The 26,795-nt window shown below is 37.8% G+C and overlaps 2 protein-coding genes across 2 annotated transcripts; one reads left to right on the plus strand and one right to left on the minus strand.

Moving 5' to 3' along the window:
• Nucleotides 1–394: 394 nt before the first annotated feature.
• Nucleotides 395–1,245, minus strand: LOC124542578. Its single transcript, XM_047120514.1, has 2 exons — nt 753–1,245; nt 395–591 (listed from the first exon to the last, which is right to left on the minus strand). The coding sequence occupies exons 1-2, from the start codon at nt 1,243–1,245 to the stop codon at nt 395–397; spliced, it is 690 nt and encodes a 229-aa protein (XP_046976470.1).
• A 21,300-nt stretch (nt 1,246–22,545) lies between these two features.
• LOC124542580 lies at nt 22,546–23,292 on the plus strand. Its single transcript, XM_047120515.1, has one exon. It carries the CDS (start codon nt 22,546–22,548, stop codon nt 23,290–23,292), a length of 747 nt encoding a protein of 248 aa, XP_046976471.1.
• Nucleotides 23,293–26,795: the final 3,503 nt, after the last annotated feature.

Consider the following 26,795-nt stretch of genomic DNA (forward strand, 5'->3'; position numbering starts at 1 on the left):
GCCTAATTTTGTTAATATTTGTTAGTGTTGTAAAAATCTTAGTAAAATTGTTAGCGTGTTAGAATTCTTTACATTTATTTTTTTTATTTTTGTTAAAATTCTTTTAAATAAATGATTGTGATTTGTTTTTTTTTATTTAAATTCCACTACTGGTCCCTAAGATCAGAAGTGGGATACTAAATTCACGTGACCTAATTGGCTTTGCATTCCTGAAATTGCGGGTTCAAACCCAGGGAAGCACCGCTGATTCATGTGATTTCATCGAAATTCTGCCACATGTGCATTCCGCCAACCCGCATTGGAACAGCGCGGTGAAATATATTCCAAACCCTCTCCACACTGGAAGAGGAGGCCTTATCTCAGCAGTGGGAAATGTACAGGCTGTTACCTTACCTTACCTATATGTAGCTATAATGGTTCCATTGGCTGTGAACAACTCATATGTTGTTTTGATACGTCGCTCTTGAACAGCGGACATAGGAAACACGCACAGGTCTGAATCCGTATCTATCAGGTATTGCACCTTTGTCTTGCGATCCGTAATGAACAGGCGGCTAGCAAGGCAGTTATGTTCCGCCACTAACGGCTGCCCTGGTAGTTTAACGGCTTCTTATTGAAGGAGCACGGCTGAGAGCATTTCGTAGCGCGTTCACCAAATCGGTAATGATACCAACAATGCGGGTGACCATTTGGCCGAGAACGGGATCTTGAACGATGCTGTGACCTTTTTCTAGGGTTTCTGTGCTGTATACGTCGGCGACTACGGAGCTCCACGTTCATTGCTTCCAGCTTGCGGCCCAGTTCAGCTACAGTTCGAGTCAGTACTTCGGTTGATGAACTTTGAAACTCTTTAGTAACTGGAGGCGAGTTACTCGTACTAGCTACTTGCCCGTTTGGAACGATATCGTGAATACGATCGGCTAATTCCGCTAAGTCGTCTAATCCCATAGCAGCTTGCGATGCGACTATTGTTTGCAGGTTGTGTGGAAGTCTACTCGACCATATCGTTCTAATAAAATCGTCTGGTACAGTAGGGCCGGCTAAATGCTGCAGATGACGAAGAAATTGCGATGGCTTCCGGTCGCCAAGTTCTTCGTGCATGATAAGCTGCTTTATCTTTCGCTCTTGTGATGCAGACAGACGCTTGATTAATTCGGCCTTTAACTTCTCGTACTTCCCTGATGTTGGTGGAGATACTATGAGATCTCTAACTTCCGCGGTGTGCTGAGGTTCCAATTGCGACATAACGAAATAGAACTTCGTCGTGTCAGTATTAATATTAGACAGCAGAAATTGTCCCTCTAGCTGCGCGAACCATAGGGTAGGGTCATCAGGGTTGAATTTGGTGTCCTTACTCCAACTCGATACAACTTCATGAAGACGTCCTTCGTTTCACCACCTTGGGCCATCTTGCAATGCTTGAAATCACGTCGGGGTCACTGGGGGGTCACACACAATGAAGTGGTATGATGGTATAATTCCGTACCACTCACTAATCCAAAAACTATGTCTAAATAGTTTAAATAAATTCGGCAGCTGCGATGATAATAATAAAGGCCAAGCGAAAGTAAACTCATTTTTTTTTAATCTGTTTATTTTATTTAGAGGGTTTATTCTATAAAGTAGAATATGCCACCCCATAGTAGCTATTACAAAAAAATACATTTTACGTTTACAACCTTTTTGAACCATACTGTATAGCATCTTAGCTTCAACTGAATTTGGTGAGGCCAAGATACTGTTACAAGATGCAAAATCAAAACAATATGGTAAAGCAGCTTCAATTTGCTTCCTCTCTGCTTCGTTCCGTACACATTCCAACAATATGTGATATACACCTTCTATAGTTCCGCACTCGATACAGTTAGGAGATGGAACCTTCTTCATGAGGAAAGCAAAACTATTCAGAGGGATGTGTCCGGATCGAAGCCTTAATGAAGTTATTACGTCACTCCTGCTCATATTGTAATTGTCAAACCAAGGTTTCTGCAATAGAATAGACATGGTTGGGCTGTTCTATACCAGATACCTTTGGTTCGCGACCTTTCGTTAAAATATTCTGACCAAACATTGAAAAAGTATTGTTTGGCTAGATATAAATTTTCGGAGCAACTTGGTAAATAATTTATAACGCAACCATCAACAATAGCTTCTTTTGCTAGTTTGTCAAAGATTTCATTGCCAGTAATTCCAATATGAGCTGGGATCCACTGCAGTTTTACATTAATATTTACTTTGTGAAATTCCTTTAAAATGTTTAAAATAACAAAGGCTATTGAAACTCCATTATAACCCCAGGAGCACCTTTTTATGTATTGGAGTGCGCTCTTCGAATCACTTGAAATTACGAAGTTTTTTCCTCCGAGAGACTTAATATACGAAAGACATTCGGCTATAGCAATAAGTTCAGCAGACGTGATAGGAATATTGAGGCTTAACTTTAATTTAATGGAACTTCCGATTTGAGGATCGAAAAACGCTATTCCTTCTTTTTTTTAGATGCGTCCGTAAAAATGTTATGGTAGTTATCATATTTATCATTAATAAATTGACTTCAAATTAATTTGATATCTTTAGTATTGCACTTTTTCTTTGACTTAACTATTACAGGTATATCATGTATGTATAATTACCGAATCTAAATCTATGTGATTGACCCACGTATCTAAATTATACATTTCAGGCTTACTTGCAGAATGTATATATATTAATAACGGTAATTTTTTAGATCTCCAATAATAATTTTGACAATTTGCATTAAGTTTTACAATATTAGTGTACACTGGACTTTGACTTAATGCTGTACTTTTAAATAAAAATTTGCTTCCTAAATACACTCTACGTATATGCAACAGTACCAAACAAAGCTCGCTTTCTATCACATTAATGGCGGTGCTCTTAACAAATCCACCAATTAATCGCATTGCCATATTTTGAACACGATCTAGTTTAATGAGATAAGTTTTAGCAGCACTGTCATCAAAATCCATCCTGCTTCTAATTATACTTATATACAAACGTCTAAGGTGTTTGGGGTGAATTCCCCAATTTAAGCCAGCTAAATTTTGAAATCATCTTCATTAGATGCAGCTTATTAAATAAAAATGTTTATAATTGCGTTATTGGTTTTTCTTTTGAAACAGTTTCTGCAATAGATGTTATAAAAGTATTTAAAACACTAAATATTACAAAAACTAACGCCATATGGGGCATTTTGGTAAAATTCATAAATAACATCATACACGATATTGCTCCGTATATAGCAGTAATTTTTAACAAGAGTTTTGATACGGGTTCTTTTCCTAACTTGTTAAAATGTAGTAAAGTCTTACCACTTTTTAAGAATGGAAAAAGGAGCGATCCCAGTAATTACAGGCCTATTTCAATACTCCCATCTTTAAGTAAAATTTTCGAAAAAAATATTTTAAATCAACTTCTTATCCATTTTGGTACAAATACCATTTTTCATAGTGAGCAATTTGGTTTTGCAAGAGGTCGATCAACAACTGATGCGGGAATTGCGCTTCTTTAGCATATTTACTATGCTTGGGAGAAATCACAGAATGCTATTGGAGTATTCTGTGATTTATCTAAAGCATTTGATTGTGTAGAGCGCGAGACGCTTCTTTATAAGCTCAAATATTACGGCGTTAAAGGTAGGGCTCTTGATCTCATTGGTTCATACTTAAGTCAAAGAATCTAGCAAGTTTTCATTAATGGAATAAAGTCTACTGGATCTACGCTAAAGATGGGTGTTCCACAAGGTTCAATTTTGGGTCCCTTTCTATTTCTAGTATATATAAATGACCTTCCTTTCTTTGTTAAAGGTATTTGTGATATATTATTGTTTGCTGACGATACTTCACTGATTTTTAAGGTTGACAGGAAAAAAACTGACTATGACGATGTGAATGGTTATCACAGATACACGATTGGTTTAAAGTAAATAATTTGGTTTTCAACGCTCAAAAAACAAAATGTGTAGTTTTAACCCTACCCAATATTAGAAAGCAAAATTATAATATGTCTTTAAGCGGTGGCCCGCTTGATGTAGCCGATACTACGGTGTTCTTGGGAATAGAATTGGATTCTAGACTTCAGTGGAGTCCCCATTTGTCGTCCCTAACAGGGAGACTCAGCTCCGCAGCATACGCGGTTAGAAAAGTTAGACAACTAACTGATATTGATACCGCTCGTTTAGTTTATTTTGGTTATTTTCACAGTATTATGTCATATGGCATATTACTTTGGGGTAACGCTGCAGACATTGAATCTGTTTTTATTTTACAAAAGAGAGCAATTCGGTTTATTTATAATCTTGGAGCTAGAGACTCTCTTCGGGATGTTTTTAACAGAGTAGGAATACTCACTGTTGCGTCGCAATATATTTACAACAATATCATGTATATTCACAGTAACATTGATCACTTTGATAAAATCAGTGATAATCATTGTATATGCACTAGAAGTAAGGATAAGCTTATAACGCCAAGTTTCCGACTCCGCAAAGTCAAAAAATCTTTCTTGGGGCAAGGTATCCATTTCTATAATAAAATTCCGCAGACATTTTTAACTTTGCCGTCTCGTAAATTCAAATCGTTTATAAAAAAAATACATTGGTAAAAAAGGCGTATTAATTGTTAAATGATTCAAAAGTGCTTGTATAAGCCCACTTGAATAAAGTATACTTTGATTTTGAGGTTTGATTTTAGAATAAATTAATAAGCTTTTGTGTTTTTTTCTACTACACTATTAATGTGCACAGCCCATCTCAGTGACTTATCTAGCCAGACCCCTAAATATTTTACGTTTTCAACAACCTCCAATAATACGCCAAAAATGTTCAATATGACTGTATTTCTTCTAAAATTTCGTTTAAAAATGCAAACTTTACTTTTCCTGGGAGAAATTTCTAATCCAATATCTAAAAAGGTTTTACTTAAATAGGTTAATGCCGTTTGTAGGTGTCTAACACTCTCCGAAATTTGATTTGTTACGTAAATCGCAAAATCATCAGCGTATCGAGATACATATACATTGTTTATAATTTTACAAATATGTATAGTAATGATGTTAAATAATAACGGAAACAATGGATCTCCTTGAGCTAAGCCCTTACTAGTAGAACGACAAATACAGAAATTATCTCCAGTTATTTTTAAATATCTTTCACTTAAATATGACCATAAATATGCACACACTTTAGACAAAAAAAAGACCCAGAAGAAAATTTATCCAAAATAGACAGTAAGGCCGCAATTTCTACATTATTATACGCGTTATCGTTGTCAATAAAACAGCCAACCGTTGGAATTTTATTAGAAAAACCGATTTGTATCCTGGAGACTATCGTAACTAAACTATCTAAAGCAGATTTTCCTTTTCTAAAGCCCACTGTATCTTGAGAAAACAAATTATTATGTTCGAACAACCATTCTAATCTAATTTTTATCATATGAAAAATTTTGCATATGCAGAACATCATCGAAATTGGTCTCAAAGATGACAGGGAATGAGGATCTCTTCCTGGTTTAGGAATAGCAACGATATTGATATCCCTCCACTGTCTCGGAGCAAATTCATGCGTAAAAAACAAGTTGTATAAACGCAACAGAATAATTTTGCCATTAAAAGGAATATGCTTAATCATTGAATATGAAATATTGTCCAGGCCAGGAGAGTTGTCTTTTGATCGTATACATTGTAATAATTCTGAAAGAGTAAATTCAAGTTCTAAGTCGGGATTATCTGAAGTAAATGTGGGTCGCAAAGGTAGGTAATCTGGTGTTATACTATTTAAATCTAATGTCGCTCTCTCTTTGTCAATGAGATGCTTAGGAGATTTGAATCCTTTAAACCACCTCATTTTATCCCACTTTTCGACTGACGTACTAACTTGGTCTATCGAAGTACAAAAACCTTTAAAGTCGACATTTTTTGCTTGACGCATTAATCGCTGTGACTGAGCTATTTTTTCTTTAAGATTTTCTTTAAGAAAAATTTTGGGGGATAGGATTACGACGGAACACGCTTAATGCTAATCTGCGTTCGGCAACGGATTTTGACAAATTTGGAGTCCAATATTTTTTTGGCGAGAACTTACTATCTGGATTCTGATTTTATTTTATTTATTTAATTGGAGAACATACAGCCGTTGATAAACAAAATAACAAATTATAAATAACTATTAGGCCAATAACAATTCTCACATATAGCATTAAAGAGATTGAGAATGGAAAAATAATAACAACAATACACATAAAACTAAGTATCATTAAAAAAAAAACCGCCAATGAGACTAAATAATTAAAAAAGAGAAAAAAAAAGTTAAACATAAAAATAAAAAAAAAACTATGTCTTTGCAAACATTTCTGTCATGTATCGCTTAACATCATTATGCTTTCTGGAGAAAACATCAAAATCTTCACAAAATTCGATAAGCTCATTAAGACTAGATTAGCAGACCAGAAAAGAATTCTGCCTATAATTGGTCTTAGCGGTTGGGACATAAATTAGAGGCTGACGACGTCGATTTATGGTTTTAGGTGTTATCAAATTAAGCTTTCCCAGGAGATCTGTGCAGTCAATGCGACTATTTAATATATTTACAAGGAAGGTTATGTCAGCAGTTCTTCGACGGACATTTAGTGGGAGCAGATGAATCCGTTTACACGTTTGTTCATATGTTTCAATAGGTAGGCGAAATTTAAATCTAATAAAATTCACAATTTTTTTCTGAATCGACTCCAGTCTATTTACGTAATCATGGTAACGTGGGTTCCACCTAGAGTATACCTGTGAGGCATACTCTAGGTGGGTCCGAACGTATGTGCAATATAGGATTTTTATTAATTTCATATGGTGGAAAGGTTTGGACATGCGAATAATGAATCCTAAAGCCTTATAAGCTTTAGTGAATAGGGAATTGATATGCTCACTAAATAAAAGTTTAGAGTCATGAATAACTCCCAAATCTCGCATAGTCGATGGTCGACAACGTAGAGGAGCTTTTGACTTCTTTGGAAGACAAAATCTCGGGGTCTGTCGATCAAAATTTAAATGATGTCATTGCGCAATTAAATCAGACATCAACGACCGTGAACAATAGTCGCTATTAAATGACATACAAATAACGGGTTTGCCGGAACGGAGTGGTGGGAACGCTGTCCATCTGACTCTAGCGGTCACTAAGAAATTAGGCATGGCTCTTGAATCCTGTGACATTGTGAGCGCGGAGCGAGCCGGCCCGCATCGCGCACTAGTGTCGAGTGAGGAGCGTCAGCGTCCGCGACCAGTGATCGTGCGATTGGCGCGGCGCGGCGGTCTCTGCGCGACGATATCATAAAGGGGGCGCGGGTACGACGCGGCACCGACACATCAGGCGTCACTGACGGCAATCCCGTCACGAGTTTTTTTTATTTTTATGGAATAGGTGGCAAACGAGCAGGAGGCTCACCTGATGGAAAGTGACTACCACCGCCCATGAACATCTGCAACACCAGAGGGCTTGTAGGTGCGTTGCCGGCCTTTGAGAAAGGAGTAGACTCTATTCTTGAAGGTTCCCATGTCGTATCGGTTCGGAAAAACCGCCGGCGAAAGCTGGTTCCACAAAGTGGTTGTGCGAGGCAGAAAATGTCTAAGTTCAGCAGCCGGGATTAATCCGAACAATTCTTCGGAACATTCCCCGTGAAAAATTCGGTAGAAGATGCAGAGTGATCCAACACCCTACGCAAAGCCAAACGATCAAGAAGATCGGAAAAGGCTTGATCGTCGATAACTCGAGCCGCTCTACATTGGAAGCGGTCAAATGGAAACGCTGCAGGACCTACAACAAATGCTGAACGAGCTGGCTGATTCTTCTATGCATATCGGCCTACGGATGAACTTGGATAAAACCAAGGTCATGTCAATGAATATGTTCTACCGGAACCGATTGCGATACACGATACCGTTCTCGAAGTTGTTCAAAAATATGTCTACCTTGGGCAGACTTTGCGATTTGGTAGAAACAACCTTGAGGACGAGGTGAATAGAAGAATTCAGCTGGGTTAGGCAGCGTTTGGAAAATTACGTCGAATCTTTACATCGTCGATCCCATCATCAACCAGTGCATCCTACCCGTCATGACATACGGAGCCGAAACGTGGACACTCACGGCAAGGCTGTTCCACCAGTTTAAAGTCGCTCAGCGTGCTATGAAAAGGGCTATGCTCGGCGTTTCTCTGCGGGATCGCATCAGAAATGAGGCGATCCGCCAGAGAACCAAAGTCATCGACATAGCCCACCGGATTAGTAAGCTGAAGTGGCAGTGGGCTGGCCATATTTGTCGCAGAACCGATAATCGTTGGGGGAAACGTGTTCTAGAGTGGAGACCGCATCTTGGCAAACGTAGTGTAGGACGTCCTCGGGCACGGTGGTGTGACGACTTACGCAAGACGGCTGGCAGGAGCTGGATGCGAGTAGCCCAAGAACGATCTCAGTGGCGTGCAATGGAAGAGGCCTATGTCCAGCAGTGGACGGAAATAGGCTGATGGATGGAAATGGAAGGAGCTGATACTGGGGAGCACCCGCCCAGAGGTGAGAGCAGTACTCCATGTGAGGCCGAATTTGCGCCTTGTTAAGTTTTAGGCGATGGGCCGACGTGAAATACTGTCTCGCCTTAGCCAATTTGGCTTTGCCTTCCAATTGACCGCGGAAATGAAAAAGGCTCGAAATATCAACGCCAAGTATTCCGATACTACCTATAGCGGCTATCGGGATGTTCTCAAATCGTGGAGATACGACAAATGGTGTTTTTTAGCGGTTAACGCGCAAACTTGCGTCTTTTTGGGGTTGAAATTGACTAAATTTAGCCGGCCCCAATTCGAGACTTCGTTTAACGAAGACTCGATTTCAGACACAAGTTTGTTCCGGTTTTCTTCGACGTTTTCCCGAGAAATATTAGCGCGGCTGGTGTATAAGGTGTCAACGGTACTGTCGTCTGCATAGCAATGAATGTTCCCAATTTGCAACAAATCATTGATATGCAGAAGAAACAAAGTGGGTGATAGAACGCAGTCTTGTGGAACACCAGCATTGACGAATTTTAAGTCGGAGCATGCACCGTCGACGACGACCTTGATGCTCCGATCTGCCAAAAAGCTGGTAATCCAATTGCATAATTTCCCGGGAAGCCCATAGGAAGGAAGCTTCGAAAGAAGCGCTTTGTGCCACACGCAATCGAAGGCCTTCGCTATGTCCAAGCTGGCTGCTAATGTTTCACCCTTGCTCTCAACTGCTTCAGCCCATCTATGAGTAAGGTAAACTAGAAGATCACCGGCCGACCGACCCCGACGGAAACCGTACTGGCGGTCGCTAATCAGCTGGTTCTCCTCTAGATACCGCAGGAGCTGGCAGTTTATAAGGGACTCCATTATCTTGGAGAGCAAGGAGGTGATGGCTATAGGCCTATAATTGGACGGGTCTGAGCGGTTGCCTTTTTTAGGGATCGGATGCACCAAAGCTGTCTTCCAGAATTCGAAACGACGCCTAATGCGAAGGAATGCCGGAAAAGACTTGTTAAGACCGGTGCCAACTCGGGAGCACATGTCTGTAGTACAATTGGAGGGATGCCATTAGGTCCACTCGACTTGTGAATGTCCAAGGAAAGAAGTGCTTTCCGAACTGCACTTTGCCGAAATTTAACCCCCGGCATCGTCGTATCACACCGCGGGTGGTGACTTTCCTTGGTCATCCAGAGTCGAGTTCGACGCGAAAAGAGACCCTAAAAGATCGGCATTCTCATTCGCGGTATGGGCCAATGACTCACCGTCCCTGTGCAAAGATGGAAAAGACGGCTGACAGAAATTCCCTAGGACAGCCTTAGCGAGAGGCCAGAACGCACGTGTTCCTAATGGGAAGCGCACCAGTCTCTCGCCAATTCTGGTAATGTACTTCGACTTCGCCTCAGCTATCACGTTTTTGAAGGACCTAGAGGCAGAGTTATATTCCTTTCTGAATGTGCTGGTGTTTGCATCACGAGACGCCGATGCGTTAGCCCAGTCTTGGTAGCGTTCCCATTTTCGGCATGAAGCCGTCTTACAGAAGCGACCAAACCAGGGCTGAGACTTGCCACCAATGGGCACCGCAGAATATGGAATGAAAAGTTCCATACCCTGAAGCACCACATCGGCGACAGAGTCAGCAACAACGCTCGGATCATCCATCGAGAAAAAAACCCGCCCCCATGGGTAAGATGCAAAGTCCACACGCGTCGACAGCCCGCGAAACGAGGTCGTGAGTACCGTGTAACTGGCACTATACTCCGGACGAGACAGTGGTCCGACGAGCCCAGAGGGGGATCGACGACAATCTTATAGCCGTCCGGATGCGAAGTCAGCAGAAGGTTCAACAGGGAAGGTGAGTGATCCTCTACTCTGGTATTCGCGTTGGCGAGGTGACCAGTTGTGTCAAATCATAAGCCAAAGCGAAGTCGAGAACAGATCTACCCGCATGATCAGTGGTGCGTGATCCAAGCCACTCTGTATGATGGGCATTGAAATCGCCCAGAATAATGATCTCTGCGGATGGAGTCTGCTGCAGCGCGAATCTGTAGCCAATTGGACGTGCTCAACCAGTCGGTCGGCATTACCGCTATGGGACCTATAAAGGCACGCGTAGTTTCGCGGGTGGTCGTCGCAGTCTACGCGCAGCCAGATAATTGATAGGTCCTGCCCTTCAAGGCTGCCGAGGCGTCGAGAGCAGATATCATCTCTGACGTAAACGCACACCCCAGCTCGTGGCACAAAAGTATGCTCCAATTTGTACCCGGGGTAAGAGAGAAAAGACGTATCGGCAGGAGAAGATATCTGGGTCTCGGTAAGAAAGAGCAAGGCCAGCTTCGCCGTCTCAAGGTATAAGTGAACGGCATTCAAGCTGGAGTTGAATCCCCTTATGTTGCAGAAGTCCACAGCGAGTGTAAGTATCAAAATAAATAGCAAAAATATAATTTTCGGCACAGCATACCGCCCTCCCTGAGGAAATATTACAACTTTCTTTGACGCCTTGACAGAATCTATAGGTAGCTTACCCTATCATGATAATCTGTACTTATTAGGAGATTTTATTTATTTATTTAACTCTTTATTGCACACCAAATATACATATAAAGACATAAAATATATTTTCATACAAACGAAATTGGCCAAGCAAAAGTCGGTCTTATGGCTTATAAGCTATTTCTTCCAGACAACTATTGGGTTAGAAGGATAATGCACATGAAAGACGGCAATATAGCAGTAAAACCTTACATTATGGAATAATACCAAATACAACTCAATACTAATAAATAAAATATAAAGTAGATTATAGATATTTATAAATAAATCATATCATATATATATAATAAATTTAAATGATATGTATAATATAATCATATAATATACATATCATTTAATCAGATATATATATATATAGTATATGTAATAAAAATAAATAAATAAATATAATATTATTAATAAATAAAATAGAAAGTATAATAGGATATTAAATAACTGTATCTCAAATGTCATCATTATTAGTGTCCAAATATATTTTTTTCCGAGAATTTTTAAATATTTGTAACGATTTGGATTGTCTTATGCTTAGCGGTAAGTTGTTCCAAAGTGTTATTGCCTGCACAGTGAAGGACTGCTTATAATATTTACTGCTATAGGTAGGCAATTTTAGGATGAGGCATCGTGATGATAGTATACTAGACTGATCTCCAAGAAATTCTAATTTCTCCTTCAAATAACAAGGAGCGGTCGGATTAAACAACACACAGTACAGAAGAGAGAGAGTATGCAAGTTTCGGCGACGGCGTATAGGGAGCCACTTGAGCTTTGAACGAAATTCTGAAACATGGTCATACTTTCGGAGACCGAAAATAAACCGAATAGCTAGATTTTGTAATCGCTCAGTTTATTAAGCTGGTACTCGGTTAGATTAAGATAGCTTGCGTCCGCGTAATCGAGAATAGAAAGTAGAAGGGAGTTTGCTAACATAGTTTTATTAGTTAGGAATTGGTAATACTTTTTGCAGACGTCGCAAGGAGTTCAATGACGCGAATGTTTTCTTACTAATTTCAGTTAAATGTTCTGACCAGAAAAGTGTTCGGTCAAGATGTATGCCGAGGTTTTTAACTGTTGAGCAGTAAGATAAATTAGTGCCGTTGTATACAACTTGGGGAATGTTTGCCCAATCAATTCTTGCAGTCATAGCTGGGCTGCCAATAACAATGACTTGTGACTTGGTAGGATTTATTTTAAGACCATACTGATTGCTCCATTTAGAAATTGCCACTAGATCTCTGTTAATAGCAGCAATTGCATTAGGCAGGTTCTCAAGGGTTGAGTGTTGATATATTTGAATATCATCTGCATACATGTGATAGAGAGAAGAAATAACATGAGTAATCGAGTTAATGAAGATAGAGAAAAGTAAGGGAGATAACACGGCACCTTGAGGTACCCCAGCGCGGACTTCACACCATGACGAGAAAGTCTCTTCTATACGAATTCGTTGTCTTCTACCTCTGAGGTAACTCTGAAACCAATCTTTCACTGATGGAGATATGTTTAAAGAACATAACAGACTCAACAAGATATCGTGATCGACTGAATTGAATGCATTACTGAAATCTAGGAGAACTAAAATTGTGAGCTGTTTATTGTCCATAGCCCATCGAATGTCGTCTGTGACTTTAACTAAGGCTGTGGACGTACTATGACCTGTACGGAAACCGGATTGGTAAGGATCAAGAAGAGTGTTCGTTGAGGAAAGTGTTAAATTGTTGGAAAATTAGTTTTTCAAGTACTTTGGAAAGGAAAGGGAGAATAGAGATAGGACGAAAGTCGGAAGTTGATAGGGGTTACCTTTTTTGGGGATTGGAATGATTTGAGCATATTTCCATGCGTCAGGAAACTTTTGACAGGTAAGGGAAAAATTGAGAATATGAGTTAACACAGGAGTAACAATGTCAAGGATTAGGATGATTACGACTGATACAGTCTGAGCCAACAGCATTCGAGGTTATCGACATTATGTGCTTTTTAACATCACAGTCAGAGAAAGACGCGAAGCTAAACGGAGGAAAGTTAGGAGTTGGATGAGAAGAGATAATATTAATTGTGTTACTTTTTTCGTCGCTATTGAGTGCGGTTGAAGAAGCAAAGTGTTGATTAAGGAGTTCAATGTCAATATTTATAGAAGTATTATGAGAGGATTTACCAACTCCAAGAGATTCGAGAAATTTCCAAGTTTTTGCTGTGTCGCCGTTTTCGACAGATTGGAAAATGTGGCATCGTTGAGCATCTCAACACGATGTATTGCAGCGATTTCGCGCTTTATTGTACTTCTCTCTGTAAGTATCAGTGTTATTTAATTTAACACGTTAGTCGCCATGTCGGACGATGGTGACCGCCAGTAAATGTTTCATTCTGGCCGCGTCGGACAATGGTGACCGACACGACACCCCTTACTTCAAGTGACCGCCGAGGGCCGGCGGTCTCGTATACGCTACATTTCGGCATACGAAGTGACCCGCGCGGCCTAGTACTATAGTAAAAATAGAGTAGCAACCCAACTTAAGTGAAAATTTGGAAAGATGGGGTAAAAAAATTAAATTACTTGAATCTTTCTATGGCGTAAACGAAGCTGTTTTCCACGACTGTCTGTTTCTTCCCCAATTTTGTAAATTATTAAACGGATTTTGATGCGGTTTTCACTATTTGAAAGTGTAATAAATGGAAAAGGTTGCATACAAAATATTCCACTGCCGGGCATGGAACTCGCATCTAGAGGGAAACTACAGACACTGGTAATTGAACAGGTAAAAAAAAAGTCCTGCACTCATTTGTTTATTGTAATAATAGTTTAATGTTTATCAGACAATTGGTAATTTTTATTATAAAAAAGGAATTAAAGTAAAAAAAACAAAATGAAATTTTTAACTTAGCGATGTTGAATGTTGAAACAATCCAGGCATAAATGCGGTTCCCCGGGGCAGCTTGGGCAGTAGGTTACAACTTTTTTGTTCTGTTGCGTGCTGTTTGCCTGCCAAGAGTTTCCACATTCTTCTTGTAACATCCGAGGCAATTTCTTCGGACCTGTTTGGCCTTGCCTTCTCTGGACAAAAGTCGATGCTTTTGTCGGGACGGCCGTGATGCAGTGGTCTGATTTTCTTTATTTGAAGTCATCAAATGATGGACTAACGCCTTTCGAAATTGGACTATAGAAATGTTTTGATTTGTCGTTTGTTTGTTATTTGCGTTTACGACAGCTGTATTGAGAAGTAATTCGAATGCTAACTTTCGGTACCACTTTACTGTCTTTCGAAGTGGAGTGGAGTAAGCAGACATTTGGTCCGACAAATCCACGGCTGATTTAGCCTCGTTGTAATCCAGTATTATCTTAGGTTTTCTATTTTTAACACCTCGTTTATTCATCGTAACTCGAAAATTATCTGTGTGCTTTGTCGATAGCAACAACACTTCTCTCTTATCCCGCCATTTCATTACCGTTATTCCCTTTTCATTTTCACGGGCAATGTGTTCTCCTATTTTTAGCTTCTTCTGAGTAACATCTTTCGGTAGCCTCTTCCTCTTTTGTTCTCTTTTGTTCTCTTCCTGTTTTTTCGAACCGTCCCAACCAAATGAGTATCAGCTTCTAATAGTTTTTCAGCTAATTCCACACTTGTATGCCAGTTATCTGTGTACATAGTATGACCCTTGTGAAACAATTCTTTGCAAAGATTTAGTACAACATTCTTTGGCGTTGTATTTGAAGTATCCAGTTGCTTGCCAGCATAAACCTCCAGCTTATATGTATACCCAGGGATTGTACATAGCTTAAAAACTTTTACTCCATATTTATGTCGTTTTTGTTTTAGGTATTGCCTGAACATAATACGCCCACGGAACGGCACTAAGCTTTCATCAACGCATAGCGACTCATTAGGAGTGAAATGAGTTTCAAAATTTTTATTGAGGTTACTTATTAGTTCGCTTATCTTATATAGACGATGACCTCTTCTAGCCTCTTCGTTGTTGGCAAAATGGAGCATACGGAGAAGCAGCTCGAACCTATTACGACTCATTGCATTTTTCACATACTTTTGTTCGAACATCGGGTCATTCGACCAATAAAGCGCCATAGATGGTAGCTTCACCATTCCCATGTATATAATAATGCCAAATAACTTTTTAATCTCTTCAACATCCGTGGATTTTCACATGTGCAGTCTAGAACCAGGCTTTAAACCCCCTTCTGAAATTGTTTGTTTAGCAAAAAGATTAGTTTGATGTGCAATATATTCAAAAATACTGTCAGGTACTATTAGAGTATAAAAGTCTTCAGGGTTTGCATTATGCATCGAGTACCTTAACTGAAATGGTCTTAAACCAGGAGCTTCTGTGTAAGGAATGATTCTTGGTTGGTTACCTGTTGTGATTGACCAATTACTTGAAGCTGTAGCCCCGTCTGATGACGGCCTTACAAACGAGTCCTCCGCATCAGATTCTGATACCGACAAAATTCGACGTCTTTTTCTTTTTCTTTGTGTCTCCAAAAGTAGGTCATCCGAACATTCACTTGAGGAATCATGTTCCTGATTAAACTGATTCACCTTGAAGTGCAAATTGTGTCTAATAAATCGTCTTGTTGTAACACAAAGTCATCAGAAAACATTATTGCATGTTATTAATACACAAATACCGTTATTTGCATAAATAATTAAGTAAACAATAGTCAAAACACGATATAATGACCTTCACCTAGACCAATTACCGGTAAACTAAAAAATTTGAAGAAAGCGTCTGTGGTTCGTCAAACGTGGCTCGCGCGACGAAATGGGGCGGGGCATCGAGTGTCCGCCGGAGTGTCCCGCGTGGCGTAAATGAAATAATAATTACATTCAGGCCATGTCGGGCTCATGTGACCGCCAGTTGTAAATAACGACTTATATACAAGGTAATGTCATGTATATAAAGCCATTACCTATTTTTTGCCCTCCTAAGGCGAAACAAACTAAAAAACAAGGTTACATTTTTTGAAATTTTCCAATTTTGTCCATGGCAGCTAACGTGTTAAATTTGAACTTAGCTTTATTTTTTTTATCAATTAGATCCTTTATATTATCACTCAACCAAGGCGCTGGGAGGTGTTTTCTTTTGATTGGTTTAATGGGCGCGTGTTTATCATAAAGCTGCTTAATTAATAAATTGAAGACTTCAAGTTTTTGGTCGATTGTTTTGGCAGCTATAACCGCAGTCCAATCTAATTGAGGAGCATCGTCACAAAGCCGGTTCTGGTCCATTCCTCCAAAACTACGCTGCAGAAGTATTCTCGATTTCGCTTTAGGAGGACGAATTTTATATGAGAGATAGATCGTGTCATGAATTGAAATTCAAAAACATCCGAACTTCAATAGAGAAGATGGTTGGAGACTTTCTAACACCTGGGATCCACAACACACATAAAATCCCAAATCCAACAGACTGCAAGACCTAAAGATACAGTCAGTGCCTTCTGCGTGCAACTGGAACGTTACTCAAGATACCAATTGAGAAATCGTTGGCGGTAGTTGCAAATAATAATTTCTTTTGTTATTCAAATAGACAAATGCCACCTTAGTCTACCCGTGACCACGAACGCTGTAAAGTGCTCGGAACGTCGGGATGTCCAAAATAATTAATATACGCGATTAAAATCCGTTATAACTAGTTTTATTTAAATGTGTAATAATCGCGAAAATTTAAGACAACATTATGCTCCTACTGACTTTACCGAGTACACTGGCACATATCACTACAGTTATAAATAAATCTATTACAAGCAACACATTTCCGACCTTGTGGCAGACGGCTCTGGTGAGACCTATACCCAAGAAAGACAATGTTAGTGAATTTAAGGATCTTCGACCAATAAGCATATTACCTTGTATTTCCAAGATATTGGAGATAATTGTGTGTAACCAGTTAACAGGATTCTTAGAGGCTCACAATATCTTACCCACAAGACAGTCCGGGTTTCGAAAACATCACAGCACTACTACCGCGTTATTGGATGTGATTGACAATGTGTTATGTGCACAGGATAGGGGTGAGGGTACGATTCTTGTTTTGTTAGATTTCTCGCGTGCCTTTGAAACAATAAATAGGACGTTATTTTTAGCAAAACTGAGATATTACGGGTTCAGCTCTGACGCAATTCAATGGTTTTCTAATTATTTAGGAAATCGTAAACAAATTGTAGAAGTAATAAATGAGGATGGGTCGAGGGCTCTTTCTGATTGTTGTTCCGTTCACAGAGGCGTCCCCCAAGGATCAATATTAGGGCCTATTATCTTTGCGCTTTACTGTGCGGATATAGTTGAAAACATAAAACATTGTAATTATCATATTTATGCTGATGATATACAAATATACTTATCTTACAAAAATTCAGAAGCAAATATGGCAATACGAAATTTAAATGATGATCTTAAACGTATTTCAGAATGGTCAGATTGTCATAATCTCATTTTAAATCCGAGCAAAACCAAATATATAATTTTAGGAACAAAAAAACATGTGAATTTAATTAATGACCTAAATCCATTCTTGCATATCAAAGGAGAAAGAATAGACCGAGTCACGGAAGCACGAAGTTTAGGCTTGTTGATCGACGAGCGATTAACATTCGAAAAGCATACTATAAATATAGCTCGCAATTGCTTTTCATGCTAAAAGTCTTATATCAGATCCGGGACGTGCTAAGTAAAGATATGCGTATAAAATTATGCGACACTTTAGTGCTTTCGAAGTTTAATGATGCTGTCATCGGGCCTAGATTACTCACAGGCACAAAAAATCTTATACAGCGGGTACAAAATGCATGTATAAGGTACTGCTTCAAAATACCGCCTCGCGCACATGTTTCCCCTTACCTCAACAACGCCCGAATAGCGAGAATGGAATACCGTAGGCAACTGCACTTTGCAACCTTGTTGTTTGGCGTAATTAAAAATAAAACGCCTATATATCTATACAATAAACTGAGTTGGGCCAATGAAAGTAATAGAAGTTACCAAACGAGAGCTTCATCTTATATGCTGAATGTGCCGTCACACCGCACAGCAGCATTCCGCGGCAGTTTTCGGTACGCAGCAACGAAGTGTTGGAACAACATCCCCCCTCCGCTTCGGATCCTAAAGACCGTAAAAACATTTAATATTAAATACAAAAAATATTTATTTAATCTACAGTTAGAATTGGAATAATAAATATATATTCGTATTTATAAAGTAAAGTAACAGCCTGTAAATTCCCACTGCTGGGCTAAAGGCCTCCTCTCCCTTTAAGGAAAAGGTTTGGAACATATTCCACCACGCTGTTCCAATGCGGGTTGGTGGAATACACATGTGGCAGAATTTGTATGAAATTTGTCACATGCAGGTTTCCTCACGATGTTTTCCTTCACCGCTGAGCACGAGATGAATTATAAAGACAAATTAAGCACATGAATCAGCGGTGCTTGCCTGGGTTTGAACCCGCAATCATCGGTTAAGATGCACGCGTTCTAACCACTGGGCCATCTCTGCTCATTCGTATTTATGTATATGTATAATTATATACATATATGGTTGTATGTGTTTTTATGTATATATGTTTATATTGAGTATGTATAAGTATTACATATACATATACTTAAAAAAATGGGCTTCTTTCTCGAGTAACATAACTATGGCGTGACATCGGCTTAATTACCTTGTAATTTTAATTTTTTTAATTTATTTTTACTTGTATTTTTTTTAATATACAAATAGATCTTCGATTATATATCAATATAGTACTAAATATAACATACATTAAGATCTAATTTTCTTAACCTAAGTATATAAATATTAATTATATATCATCTTACCTTAATGGTATGGCTCCGCTGCTTGCATCGTGTTGTTCCATCTACTATACGTTAGTTACGCTGAGAAAACTGCCGCTAATAACGAGGTTTTATTATTTGATTTTATCGTTCGGTAGTCTAGAAATCAAAGTATTTCATTAGTTATTTTTAATATGCGCTCACATACACTATTATTATATGTAATATATTTATATGTTAAACTTTTACGTCCACTAAGTACTGTTCTTTTTTGTGTCCACTGAATTCACTATAAACAAGTAACATGCACGCGTCACGCGACCACCGACGCGCGGCGCACGTGGCATTGTAATAACTTTCCCAGTGATCCTATTTCTCCATAACTGGTTTTGCTTTATACAAAATATAAATATAAGTAGTTTTATCGAATGAATAAATTATTATTTAATGTATGTAATTTATCTTATAAATAAATTATATATGTAATGTCTATTGTTTTTATTTTAAATTTTAGTATTTGTATTTCAATTGGGTCACCGCCCGTCAGTAGGTATCAAAAAAAGGGTACCATTGAAAACCAGCATTAGGTGTCCACACGTATTCAAAATATTTTTTGGAGTCCTCCTGAGTAAAATGAAATGAAAAATATTAGACTACTTAAAAGTCGATTTACGATTATATAACGTAGTTATAGTTATTGTTATATTTGGAGTACGGTGTCAGCCACGGTGCCTTTGCCCCAACAGCCCGCTCAAGGGGCTCGTATCGCTTCTTTCGTTTGATAAATATTTTGAATACGCAATTCTTTTTATTACTTTTTAGTGCATATTCATTTGATTTAAAATAGTGTTTTGTTTGAAGTCGGTTATTCTTTTTGTTAAAATTTTATTTATTAAGACTTACTTTTAATAAATTCACATCGAGCCACTTCATCACTTCATTGAGGGCTTCGTTAATCAATAGTTCATAATTGTAATTCTTTATATATTTTACGAGAATACTTGTATCGTCGGCGAATAAGATACATGGTTGATTAATATTTTTAGGAAGATCGTTTATATACGTAAGAAACAGGAAAGGACCCAAAATACTGCCTTGTGGAACACCACACATAATTGTTCTAAATTTTGATTTGCGCGTAATTTTTGCACAATTAACAGTTTTTGACACTTCAGTACATTGTAATCTGTTGCTTAGGTAACTTTTAATCCATTGGTAGGCATTCAAAAATCAAAATATACTTTATTCAAGTGGGCTTTTACAAGCACTTTTGAATCGTCATTTAACAATTAAGTGAAGCTACCATCGGTTTGGAAAGTAGATTCTACCGAGAAGAACCGGCAAGAAACTCAGTAATTACTCTTTTTCAACATTAAAACAAATACAGTCATGTTAGTTAATTTTTAAGTTAATACAATTATTAAATTAATATATCCTGCCTGGAAGTCAACAGGTATTAATTCCACGCTTTTTTATCATCTACAAAATCTTGTATCGAATGATACGCCTTTTTAACCAATGTATTTTTTATAAACGATTTGAATTTACGAGACGGCAAAGTTAAAAATGTCCGCGGAATTTTATTATACAAATGGATACCTTACCCCAAAAAAGTTTTATTGACTTTGCGGAGTCGGAAACTTGGTGTTATAAGCTTATCCTTACTTCTAGTGCATATACATACATGATCAATGTTACTGTGAATATACATGATATTGTTATAAATATATTGCGAGGCAACAGTGAGTATTCCTACTCTGTTAAAAACATCCCGATGAGAGTCTCTAGCTCCAAGATTATAAATAAACCGAATTGCTCTCTTTTCAACCGATTTCAAAAAGGAGGAGGTTATCGATTCGTCTGTATTTTTTTTTTTTTTTTTTATGTTTGATACCTCATAACTTTTCACTGGGTGGACCGATTTTGATATTTTTTTTTTGTTTGAAAGGTAGTGCTTCCCGTGGGGCCCCATTTTAATTTTATTTTTTTCCGATGATGGTATCCGTATGAAAACGGCATAAGTCTTAAATTTGCATTATGTATATGCGCGACACATAGGTGAATAACTGAAAATCACGTTAACCAATTTTGATAATTCTTTTTTTATTATAAAATATATACTTCAAGGGTAGTTTGGTGAAAGTTTGGTAAGGTTCTGAGCACAGGATCCACGACAAAGTAACGGAACGGAAGGGAACGGAACAATTCTGAGGAGCACGTTAGCGATACTCGGTCGAATCTTTTATGTATAGGTTATTTGGATATTTGAGTCACCTTCCGTAATGTGGTTATGTTTATGTAATTATCATAGTCGAATATTATAATCAACTAGCGATCCGCCCCGACTTCTCACGGGTGCAATACTGATATACTAAAGAATTTGTTTATTTACGACATCACATTTCAAACTTCTAAAATTGTCAGTGTTTCTTTACTATATTGTTCATGTATTATGTTAACATACTTTCCCCTTGAATTACACTATCCGTTAAAAAAAACCGCATCAAAATCCGTTGCGTAGTTTTAAAGATATAGGGACAGAAAAAGCGACTTTGTTTTATACTATGTATTGACGGAACTCCTTAACGGCTTACAGTTAGGGTGCGATTTGGGTCAGAATTTCTTACTGTCTTTAATCAAATTTTTTGTATATGATGTGATGTCATATGATGTACGACATATAATAAATAGCTCTTTTGCAAAGTTTTTTACTGAGGTCGATTACAGCTCTTTCGAGGGTGGTACCTTGTAGTTTATGCCGCATGAAAGAAAGTTTATTTTGAAACTGTCCCTGAAGTCGTTTCTGATTTATATAAACGACACGCTTAATCTATCCATATTAAGAAAAAAATGTTAGTCTGCATCAGCTTCACTTAAAATCAAAAAATAAATAAAATTTTAACAAAAAGAAAAACCGACTTCAAACAAAACACTGTTTTAAAACAAATAAAAATGCACTAAAAAGTAATAAAAATAATTTCATATTTAACATATTTTTAAGAGTCCTCCTAGGTAAAATGAAATGAAAAATATTAGACTACTTAAAAGTCGATTTACGATTATATAATGTAGTTATAATTATTGCTATATTTGGAGTCGGTGTCAGCCAACCCTATACTATATCTGTCAAAAAACAATACGAGAATACTTTTAGAAATATTTTTCTTACAAATTACCTTTTATACGATATTATACTGAGTCAATCAAGAGGCTCGTATCGGTTCTTTCTTTGGATTGTTGAGGCATGTGCCCGTGGCTGACACCGGCTCCAAATAACAATAACTATAACTACGTTATATAATCGTAAATCGAGTTTTAAGTAGTCTAATATTTTTCATTTAATTTTACCTAGGAGGACTCTTAAAAATATGTTAAATATGAAATTATGTAAGGTAGGGCACCTTTAACCCCCTAATATTTGAGCTTATAAAGAAGCGTCTCGTGCTTCACACAATCAAATGCTTTAGATAAATCACAGAATACTCAGACAGCAAAAAAGTTCTCTTAAAGTTTTTTTTTTATTTAAAATTATTGTATTTGTAAATAAAACTCAATTTATGAATAAATTATATATTTAAATAATACCGCCCACCAGCAACAATCTCCTTCAAAAAAATTTTTTCACTACAAAGAAGTTATTACATTCTACAAGTACCTAACGACAATATGGACTCAATTAAGGACACATTAGCAACGATGACAGAATTATTTAATACAAGGATGAACGAATTCCAGCAGGATTTACATAAAAATTCTTCACCAGTAACTACCAGTTCGTTGGCTGCTGATTTCAGTTCCTTCAAGAAATTCATTTTTTCAGCTTTAACTACACTGCAACGACAAGTCGAATTTCTGACTAGGATTATCGACCGTCAGGAAATGAAAACACGTCGTAAGACACTTTTATTTCACGGTGTACCGGAGGAGAAGTCCGAGGATGTGTCGGCGCGCGTCACCAGTATTGTCGCCGAAAACTTAAACTTGGCGAATTTCTCCAGTGCCAGCATCAAATCGTCATATCGTCTTGGTCGGTCATCTGGCAACAAGCCTCGTCCCATTGCCGTTAAGTTTCGTGACGCAGCAGTGCGCGACAGGGTTTGGTTTGCCAAAACCAAGCTAAGGGGAACTAGCTTCACTCAGTCGGAGTTCCTGACGAAGACACGGCACACTGCGTTCCTGGCGGCAAGAGAGCGTTTTGGTGTTAACAGGTGCTGGACGCGCGACGGGATCATATTCGTGATCACCTCGGACGGGAAGCGATATCGGGCTGAATGTTTAGCAGATCTCGACGAAATTCCCGGGTCCGTTCCCTCTGAAGCGCTGAAGTCTCCCGTCCAAAACATCGCTGCCGGTCCAATAACAACTGAGTGCAAGACAGCTGCATCGCGTTCGAAGCGGGTGATAAAGAAATGATTCACTTCGTATAGGTACTATGTTATTGTGTCTTGTCTATTTGTACGATAACTTTTATTTCTTGTTTTAATTACTTATTTCCTTAAATTATTTTTACTTTTATATACTTTCTTGTTATTTTAATAGTAAGACACTTATTTACTTCGTTGATTTACTATTTTTGTTACGTTTTTTCCATATTTGTTTACATTTATTTTTACTATTAATTAATGAACTACTGCACGTCAGATATTATACGTGGCTACGCGACGACTGCCGGTAGTTTGTTTATGTCATGACTTTATTATCTTAATATGTAAATGTAGAATGGTAACTGACAATTGGCATACCTAGTTTTGTAACTTTTTTTTTTTATTGTTTTTCTTTGTCTCACTCTATTGTTTAAAATATATTATAATTCCAAGCCCATAGAAAACTATAAGTAAACAAAATTGCAGGATGTATATGTAATTGTGTGTATTGCTAATTTGCTATTATTATGTTATGTTGTGTATTTTTTATATTACTCTCCTTGCAGCTGGCGGGTGCGTTGAATGGAATTTACAAAGGTTTTATTGTATTATTTTGATATATTTTAGGTATATAATAAACTGTATTATACAATATTTTATATTTATAGATATTTTATCATATACATCAATTTAAACAATTTTAATTTGTTTTTATTTTTATTTATTATAGTAAAAATACCTTTATACATATATTTATTATATTATACTTTATATTTATACATTTATATAAATATATATATATATATATATATATATATATACTGAAAATGTCTTTAACACATGATTGTGACACGTTTTTATCCTTATCCCCTTCCGACGGATTGTCTAGTGATGATAGTTTTTATAGTATTCCCCCTTTGAGTGTCTTTTAATTTCCGAGACTTGGTTAAAGCCTTGCTTGCCTTCCACTTCCTTCTCTTTACCGGGATTCCACCTAATCCGGAACGATCGTATCGGCCGGACAGGTGGAGGGGTTGCAATTTACCTTCGCTCTGATATTCCTTTTAAGATCATTAATACTTCGCAACCTCAGACCGGTGCAGCAGAGTATCTTTTTGTTGAAGTTATTTTCTCCCACACTAAACTTTTACTCGAAGTTTTTTATAGTCCATGTCTTACTGTTGACTATTTTTCATCTTTTGAGAACTGATTACTTAATTTAACTCCCTTATATAGTCACACAGTAATCATGGGCGACTTCAATACATGCCTGCTGAAAAATGACCACCGGTCTTCCCGACTCAATTCTCTAATTTAAACATTCTTCCCTTGCTTGCCACACATGTTCTACCTAATTGTTCTCCTTCTCTTCTGGATCTAATTATTGTTTCCTCGATTCACCATGTAGCAAAACATGGCCAATGTGATGCCTATGCATTTTCCCATCATGACCTTCTCTATCTGTCTTATAAAATTAAACCACCCAAAGCTAAATCAAGAATTCTTCTGCAGCGCAATTTTAGTAGTATGAATCTGGAGCGACTGTCTGAAGATGCAGCTAAAATCGATTGGAAGGCGGTTGAAAATGCACATACAATCGATAACAAAGTTGCTATTTTCAATTGGTTGTTAACCCAGCTGTATGATGTCCACGCGCCTATCAGACCCGTGCGGATCAAACATCTCCCAGCACCCTGGATTACATCTGAAATAAGGAAATTACAAGATAAAAAACTATGCCAAAGCGAAATATAGATCAGATGCCAGTGAGTCAAACAAAGAGAAATATGTCAAAATTCGAAATCGTTGCAACAGAGTGTGTAGAGATGAACAACGACGCCATATCTACAAATCTGTCATTGAAGAAGAAGATTCCTGAAAAGTTTGGAATTTTTTAAAGTCACTAGGAGTTGGTAAGACCCGACGGGACAATTCTTCTCAAAACTTGAATTTCAATGATTTAAATATCTATTTTTCCTCTTCTGTTGCTATTTACAGTGCAACTAAAGCATGTACAAGGAATCAACTTTCAGCATTACCAACTCTTGATACTCCTGTTTTCTTTTTTAGTCAGTTTTCCGAAAGTGACGTTAAAAAGAGTATTTTAGCAATTAAGTCCAATTCTATCGGGTCTGACTGCATTAGTCGTAAGATGATCATTCCCACCATTGATATCCTGGTTCCTGATATCACATCAATTTTTAATGCATCCATTTCCACTAGCGCCTTTCCATCTATTTGGAAAAATGCTGAAATTATTCCTCTCCCGAATAAAAGTAATCCTTGTTCTATGTCCGAATATCGTCCCATTTCAATTCTTCCACTTTTGTCCAAAGCTCTTGAACGTCTTGTACATCAACAGCTTAGCAATTTCCTTTTAGATCATAGTCTCTTTAATCCTCTTCAATCTGGTTTCCGTCCTGGTCATAGTACGACTACTGCACTTGTCAAAATTACTGAAGATATACGATGGAATATGGACAACCAAAGGGTTACGGTATTGACGTTACTTGATTTTAGTAACGCTTTTAATACTGTGGACTTTGATATCCTGTGTGATATTCTGCGCACTCTTAACATATCTCCTACGGTTACTGAATGGTTTCAAAATTACTTGCAGGGACGCCGACAGCGAGTCAGACTGAATGATTCATACTCAGACTGGTCAATGGTCTCTGTCGGTGTCCCGCAAGGTGGCGTGTTGTCCCCTCTCCTATTTTCAATGTTTATTAATTCTATCAGCAATATTATCATTTCTCTCTATCACCTCTATGCGGACGATCTTCAGATATACTCTCACTGCACAGTTAATGATTTACCGAAAACTATAAAATGTATTAATAGCGATCTCACATCAATAGCAAACTGGAGCAAATCCTTTGGCTTAAAAGTCAATCCAACTAAAACTAAAGCGATAATAATTGGTAGCTCTAAATTACTAGCTCAAATCGATAGAACGCAGCTACCACCAATAATATTCGATAATATTGAAATTTCTTACAGTGACAGTATCAAAAATCTGGGTATTTTGTTTGACCAACATCTCTCCTGGGGACCACAAATTTGTGACATAAGTCGTAAGATATTCGCTTCAGCTGGATCACTCCGCAGATTGCGTAATATGCTTCCGATTCCTACTAAAATTGTGCTTGCACATAGCCTTCTTTTACCAATTCTTGATTATGCTGACACATGCTATGTCGACATCACTGAGGAGCAACTAAATAAGCTTGAGCGCATTCAAAATTTATGTATACGTTACATATTTGGTTTACGGAAATATGATATCTGAATTTCGCAAGAAGCTCAAGTGGCTCCCAATTCGCCTTCGCAGGAATACTCATATTCTCAATCTGCTATACTGTATACTGTTCAATCCTGTTTCCCCTCCATACCTAAAAGAACGATTTAAATACCTTAGTGATTCCCACGAACTTTCCCTTCGATCTGAAAGCAATTTGCTTCTTGAAATTCCTTCCCACTCGTCAAATTTTTATAGCAAATCCTTTACTGTTCAAGCATCCCGTCTTTGGAACTCCCTACCTCTGTCCA

This window comes from Vanessa cardui, chromosome W, assembly GCF_905220365.1.
Source record: "Vanessa cardui chromosome W, ilVanCard2.1, whole genome shotgun sequence".
Taxonomy (NCBI): Eukaryota; Metazoa; Arthropoda; class Insecta; order Lepidoptera; family Nymphalidae; genus Vanessa; species Vanessa cardui.